General features: G+C 41.1%; 1 protein-coding gene across 2 annotated transcripts in view; it reads left to right on the forward strand.

The window, feature by feature from the left end:
- Positions 1-7,085, forward strand: part of DUSP8 (dual specificity phosphatase 8) — a 110,144-nt gene extending 103,059 nt beyond the window's left edge. For both annotated transcript variants that reach the window (XM_034416860.3, XM_034416862.3), the window contains 4 exons: positions 1,315-1,481; positions 2,960-3,119; positions 5,019-5,142; positions 5,965-7,085. In XM_034416860.3, coding sequence (XP_034272751.1) covers positions 1,315-1,481; positions 2,960-3,119; positions 5,019-5,142; positions 5,965-7,084 — 1,571 coding nt within the window. In that variant the 3' untranslated portion in view covers position 7,085. The remainder of the gene's footprint in view (positions 1-1,314; positions 1,482-2,959; positions 3,120-5,018; positions 5,143-5,964) is intronic.
- The last annotated feature ends 487 nt before the right edge of the window (positions 7,086-7,572 follow it).

A 7,572-nucleotide genomic window follows, 5' to 3' on the forward strand; every position in this document is an offset into this window, starting at 1 on the left:
TCTAAAGTCAGTAAAATGAAGACCCAGATTGTTGGGGGCAATATGCTGACATTTATGAACCACTTAGAGAGTGTAAAGCACTATGAAGTGGTATATAAGTCCAAGTGCTATTGCTGTTTACAAAATAAATGTGCAAACTAGGATATAGTTATCTTTTAATATTCACAATTCTCACAAATTTGTGGGGTACATGTCGGAATTTAAAGAAAAGTCACAAAATAAGTATGGGAGTAATGAAAAATAATGTAGGGGAACTATTGTAAAAATGTGGATTTTTCTAATAACATTTGTATGTATATTTTTAACAGTTTCAAAAAGATGTAAAAGGGATCAAATGAACTAAGGAGGAATGAGAAACTGAAGTCAATAATTTAATTCATTCCTCTAACCATATTTTCTTTGCTCATCCTGTTTTTCTTTTTTCACAGTAATATTTATTTAATTATGTTTCTTAACTGAATTAACTGAATATTACTCTTAACTGAGTAATAATTTTATAATACTAAGATATGATGTATGTGTATGAAATTCTGTTTTATGAAACAGAGTTGTAAGAAAGTTTTACCAAATAGGAGATCAGGAAACTTTTAAGAGAGATGAAATTGATACTAATGGAATACCTAATACAGCAACACCCCACTTAGCAACTACCTTAGTTAACCATCATTTGCAAATACAATGGTAATAACTAGTAGTAAAATAAATTCATGTTCCAACCAATGTGTGCGCTTATGACCACATTTCTGCACCTGACAATAAGAAACATCGGGGTGAGAGAAACCCTGGTGTAGGTGCATAGATTTTATCTGAATGAGCTGGCAGCAACCAGCCATCTTTGCAGTGTCTCTTCTTCTCTGTCTCCGAGTTATGTGTTCACCTAGGGACCATTTCACTCAATGACAAAATCTCTGGAACAGATTGCAGTTGCTAAACAAGGAGACAGTGAGGCAAGTAAAAGGATGGTTAAAGAGTATAGGAACGCAACATATTGACAAAGCCTAACATCATAACAACTATAGCAATATCCCCAAGAGCCATGCTTGATTCTTAGCTAAAGAACAGGTATATTTCCTTTGTAAGATGTCTAAAAAATCTGGTACAAAATCAATCATTTGCTTTTATATGCATGTCTAATGTTTTCATGAAAATTAAGGGCTGTTTTTAGACTAAAAATTGAAATGTTATCTCACCAGATAGAAAGTTTAGTTCAATATTGAAGTTATTAGAATGAGTATAGAATGCTACAGATAAAATGCATTTAATGAAAAAGAAGCATTGCTCCTAATACATATTTCCTTCCCTTCCTTCTTTCAGGGGGCTTTGCCACCTTCTCGTCTTGTTTCCCAGGACTCTGTGAAGGAAAACCAACTGCCATCCTGCCAATGAGTATCTCTCAGCCATGCTTGCCAGTGGCCAATGTTGGCCCAACACGCATCTTGCCTCATCTCTATCTAGGTTCCCAGAAAGATGTCTTAAATAAGGTACTCTATGACATTGAGGGAGATGGGCTTGTCTTGTAGAATCTGTATCTTCTTCTGTAAAAGTGCTAAGGGCCATTCCCAAGAAGAGTCATTTGCTACCTGTGCGTAATCGTACACCATCCCGTTGAACAACCGAGTCTTTCTGGATCTCTGAAGTGTGCAGAGACAGAGACTTCATAGGCTTCCCTTGAAGCATTAAAGGCATTAGCAGTGGGAATGCCAGGATGGTGAGGCTGTCCCTAAGAAATGTTATGTGAGGGGAGCCAGTTTTGCATTGCCGGTGTACGGTGCCAGCCAGGCTAAAGAACAACATTGACTTCAGCTTTTCCATGTCCAGCCAGAGGATGAGGTATTAGCCTTGGCATTCAGCTGTGACTGATGGTAAGTTGAGGTGCCAGAGAGTGTAGGCAGTGCAGCCTACATTTGCAAGGGGAAAAAAAAATCCTTTGAGAGGGCCCCCAAATGCATAAAGATGAGCATTGGGAATGGAAGAGAAGGGAGGGAGAGCAGCACTGTCCTTTCAAAAGGTGCCAGAATGCTTTGGCTATGATAGGACTGCAGGAAAGAAAGAATAAGAAAGAAGTCATTATTACAATATCAGTGGGCATGTATCCCAGGCCAGAGGGAGCCAGTAGCGTATTGCTCACAGGGAGGTGGGAGGAAGCATCTAAATTAGAGGTGCAGAAAGGAAGAAAATAACATTTTATACAGGGAGTGGAAAGACACAAGAATGAAAAAATGCTAAGAATGTAAGCTTGGGAGTTTGGCTGGCTCCTAGAATCGGAGGTTAGAGTTTATTGCACAGGGACTGTGGAGAAAAATGGTAACTCATCAAGAGGAACATCGTGTTGCCCTTGAAACATAGGGAACCGTCTATGTTGTATTTAGGGTTTTTTTCCCCCTTCACTGTAGCAAAGCAATATTTGGAATACCCTAATGCCTTATGATTTAATGCGTGGAAATGTCTTGTAGCCTTTCCCCAAAGTCCATTCCTCTCTTAGAAGACACGCTGCAAGCCTATTTTCTTTTCCCATTGGAAAATACAAGAAGTACATGGATCTGATTCCATTGGGAGTTTATGCCATAAAAGCATTTCAAATGTCTGAAAATGTTGTTATTGAAGGTGCAGCTGTTCACTATGACAAGAAGCTGCTCAACTATTTTAAACTGGCAGCTAAAATACATAGAAACCCCCTATGGCTACAAAACCCCTGATGGCAGACAGTCTAGTAGGAGATTCAAGGGAGAAAGGAGGACAAAGTCTAGCAGTGGAAGATCTGTAACCTTCCCAACATTGTCGAAGTTCCTCCTCTTTGGCCATACTGACTGTGGCTGCTGAGAACTGTACTTCAAGATCTTCTGGATTTCCACTGCCTCTTAAAACTAGAGCATAATCAGAAGCTGTGGAAGAATAGGGGAGAGGATTCTGCAATGATTGACAAATGAAAGAACCTAGCTCTTTTTTTTTTCTCCTTCAGGACCTGATGACCCAGAATGGGATCAGCTATGTTCTCAACGCCAGCAATTCATGTCCCAAGCCAGATTTCATCTGTGACAGTCACTTCATGCGCATTCCAGTCAATGACAATTACTGTGAGAAACTGCTTCCTTGGCTGGATAAATCGATTGAGTTCATTGGTAAGACCGGTCTTATTGGTAAAGAGCTCTTGAAGGTCGTTGTTTTTTTTCATACCTTTTCAGTTTCTCTGCTGCCAATGCAAAAGGTTTTGGAATGATGTCCAAATTGCTCAGTTCCCCTTGTCCTGTTCCATTGATCCCATATTTTAAGATCTATGGCAGAGCTGGGGAACTATGGCCCCTTTATGACTTGTGGACTTCAACTCCCAGAATTCCTGCTGGCTCAGGAATTCTGGGAGTTGAAGTCCACAGCTCATAACAGGGCCATAGTTCCTCATTCGTGATCTATGGTGTGCAAAATACCAGCCTTCCCTTGGATGGTGGACCTTTACAAAATATTTCCTGGTGCTGATGCCCAGATAATAAAGCTAATGTAAATCTGGATATCACAGAGAAACAATTAGTACTACTTGAGATAATACTGCTCTTTCCTTTGATGAATATGGTTTTTAAACTTCAGAACAACCACGCTTATTCAGATAGTATTTGTTAATATGTACAAAGAAATTATTTATTTCTTAAGACACAGAATGTAGGCAGTGTTTCAGATAGTCTGTGAAAGCACTTTTGACCATCCTGGTACCTTCTGGAGTATTGAATCAACTCCCATAATGACCTTTAGGATTGATTGATTGATTGATTGATTGATTGATTGATTGATTGATTGATTGATTGATTGATTTATTTATTTATTTATTTATTATTTATACCGCCCCCTCTCCCGAAGGACTCGGGGCGGTGAACAGCCAAAATAAAAACACACAATACAAATATTAAAATACATTAAAATGAAATTAAATTATCTTTGGCTTCTCCAATTTAAAACCCCTTGCCCATAAAATTCCCCAATTAAAAGATTTTTAACCCAGCCCGGCTTGCTGAAATAAAAAAGTCTTCAGGGCCCGGCGGAAGGTCCGGAGGTCCGGGATCAGTCGTATCCCTGGGGGTAGCTCATTCCAGAGGGCGGGTGCTCTGGAGTGTTGACATCCAAAATATCTAAAGGATGGATGGATGGAAGATTTGCAAACAATGCTGATATTTGTTGATTTATTTAGTTGATGCTCTGCTTAAATAAATGAATTCTGTGCCCAGATTTTTAATCCGGGCTTTATTCGTTCCGTAATTTTTATCATGTCAAAGCAACACAATTTGTTGCAAATGATTGTCAAATAGACAGCCATAGTCCAGGCTCTAAGAATGAAATCACTCCCTCATAAGGGATGAAGGATGTATTTGCCTGTCTGGTGACTTTAAATTATTTTAAATTTGCATTATGCAAAGAAAGTATATTTCTCTGATTCCCATGTTATATATGGAACATACAATTGGTTTACAACATTTTTTCATCCCAGACTACTGGTCATGCTGGCTGGGCTAATTAGAGCTGTAGTCTGAGATCCTCAGATTCCCTCTCCTTGCTGCAAGCTAAACGCAAGAGTTGTGTAACCAGTATGACAAGCACAGTGAAACCTGAAACTTAATATAATGGAATTTGAAACAGTCCATAATTTATATAATGACGTTACTATACAAATGATGTCATTTGCATAAGGATGTCAATACACAAATGATGATGGCGTAGTGTTCAGGTTATTGGAGTGAAAATCCCACCCCCACCAATCAAAACAAGGTTAAAGCAAGTTTTGACTTAAAGCATTTGTGCAGAGATAAATATCTTGTTCATATAATTTATTGCTTCTTCTTTCTGGTCTCCAAGGGAGAGCAATGTTAGTCTGTAGCAACAAAAACAACCAAGAAGTTTATGACACATTTTAAGATTTCAGATTTGATAAGATAAGCTTTCTTGGGGTTGCCTTTACTTCACCAAATCTGAAATGAGTCTTGGTAGCCTTTAAGGTTTCTGTGTTTGAAGTGATCCCTTGTCTTCTTGTCCTGCAGATAAGGCCAAGGTTTCTAGCTGCCAGGTGATTGTGCACTGCTTGGCAGGGATTTCCCGATCGGCCACCATTGCCATTGCATACATCATGAAGACCATGGGCATGTCTTCAGATGATGCCTACAGGTAGGTAGATTTCTAGAAGATAACGGTTCTTTTTCCTTTTCAAGGAGATAGCTGGTTGACTGGTTCTTCCCTCCCACTCAATCCTCAAAAGTTCCTTAGGACAGGTTTTATTTTTATTTTATTTTTTTGACAGCTATTTTTGGAATCAAGCTTTGTTTTTTCTACATGTCCCTCCCCCCCCACAGAAAGAAAAGTGCGGTGACATAAAAAGGAAACAATACCATAAATATTATGCCAGTGAGGGAATGGTCTTTTGTGAAGTTCTAATTCTTAATTCTTTCTTAGTGTAAGCTTAGAAGTTGATTTATGTAACTGTCAGGCTTGTGGTAGCCACTTCAATTTCACCTGCTGATTGGCTCCCATTCTTTGACCATTTGGGATCATTCACATGTAAATTTAGTCAGTTTGTGATTCACAGTAATTTTTTTATTTAAAAAAACTGCTGATAGGGCACACTGCACAAAAAAATTAAGTGCTGAACTAATACTCTATATACAGAAAGGGCTTAAATATGGATATGGAATCACCATATAGATTACCATATAGATCCTTGAAATTTGTGGAACTTGGTAACAATTGAACTTCTATTGGATAAGGAGAGATCCTTAAATATATCTCTACTTTTTAAAGCCATGGGCGTGTGGGAAAGACAAATATAATTTGTGTTTCTAGTGTTGCTTTGAGTTAAGAATCTTTTACAACCATGGCTTGCTGATTAGATGTTGAAAATCCTGGTAATGCTTTCAAGGTGTATAAAATATATCTTTATTGAAAGTAAGAAAATGCCATGTAATAATCATGGCTCTTTGCTTGCCCCGACAGGTTTGTCAAAGACAGACGTCCCTCCATTTCACCCAATTTCAACTTCTTAGGTCAACTCCTAGAGTATGAGAGAAGTTTGAAGCTACTCAAGGCTTTGAAGGCCCAAGGAGAGAAAGGGGAAGGGGAACCCCAGCAAGAATACTTTGAGACTTGTGAAGGTAATAGACCCCAGACTCTGTCTCTCTCGGAAAAGACTGAGGAGGTATTAAAAAGCACAATCTTGGAAACACAATCCATTGACTCTGAGCGATCACTAGGAATTTCAAAAGTTGTCTCACCCATGGCATTGCAGCAAGGACTCAATGGGCTGCATTTATCTTCTGATCGCATCCAAGACACCAACCGACTCAAGCGTTCTTTTTCTCTGGACATCAAGTCAGCCTACTGTCCTACCCAAAGGCAGGAGATCCCGGTGCCTACCGAAGTAGGGGAAACTCCCAAGCTTTGTAAGTTGGACAGCCCTTCAGGTCCCAATGGTACGTGTCAGTTCTCTCCTCTTCCAGATGGTTCTGACTGGCCCAGTGGACCTGACTTCATTCTAGAGGCCAAAGTACGACAACGACGGAAGCACAGGCACCAAGCAGGCTCCCCTGCCCATGGGCTGAGCCTTAATTTCAGTGGGATGTGTGCCATGCACAAAAGCACCAGCATGGAGGACAATCTCAAGCAGACCCTTCGGCTGAGCCTTCCCAATGTAGGGCAGCAGCTGGCACAGCCAGCCACCACCCCCTCCAATGCTGGTACTTGGGGGATGCACGTGGAATCCCCAAGCACGCCTTCCTCGGAGAACCCCTGGTACTTCAGCACAGACTTGGCAGCGGGCAGCAAAGGCAGCGGGAGTGGGACTCTCTTTGCCAGCGCCACCACCTACTCCTCATTCAGCTGCAGCACAATCCAGGCAAGCTGTGAGATCAGACTGAGGGACAAGCAACGAGGGGAGCAGCGAGAGGTGCGGCATAGCTGGCACGAGGACACCATGCCCGAGAAGCAGTTCAAAAGAAGGAGCTGCCAGATGGAATTTGAAGAAACCTTATCGGAGAGCAGATCTCGGGAAGACCTGGGCAAAATTAGCAAACAGTCTAGCTTTTCAGGCAGCATGGAGATCATAGAGGTGTCCTGATTTTCACTGTGTGAGATTTGAGAGCAAGTGTGGGTGCATCTGGGGGTGTGGGAGGGGAAGGGAGGTAGGGACGAGGAGGAAGATGGGTGACATATTTAACGGAGGAGAAGGTGGGTGTGGGCGTAGGAGCATTTTTTTTTTCATGTGCCCGTGTGCATTTCCAAAGGGCATATCCGCTAAAACGAAGGCAAAGCTAAAGGAATCTGAAGTCAAGAAACATAACGGTGCATGCTTAGTGCCTCCTTTGGTTCCTACCTCCACCACCACGACAAACCACAATCACATTCCCTTTCTTGGGTAGGTGGAGAGTATATTAACTCTTTAAATATTGGGTTCTTTCCTTTTGCATGCAAAGGGTGCTTTCTCTTCCCCTTCAGAGGGAACGGGGAGAGCTGATGCATGTGTCCTACGATGGGGTTGAAAGAGAAACTAGGGCGAAATTGAAGCTTGGGAGGGGTGAAAGTTTTCTTGGAGGAAAATGGTTGCTC

The sequence above is a fragment of the Pantherophis guttatus genome, chromosome 1, assembly GCF_059756535.1.
Source record: "Pantherophis guttatus breed Tessera chromosome 1, ASM5975653v1, whole genome shotgun sequence".
Classification (NCBI taxonomy): domain Eukaryota; kingdom Metazoa; phylum Chordata; class Lepidosauria; order Squamata; family Colubridae; genus Pantherophis; species Pantherophis guttatus.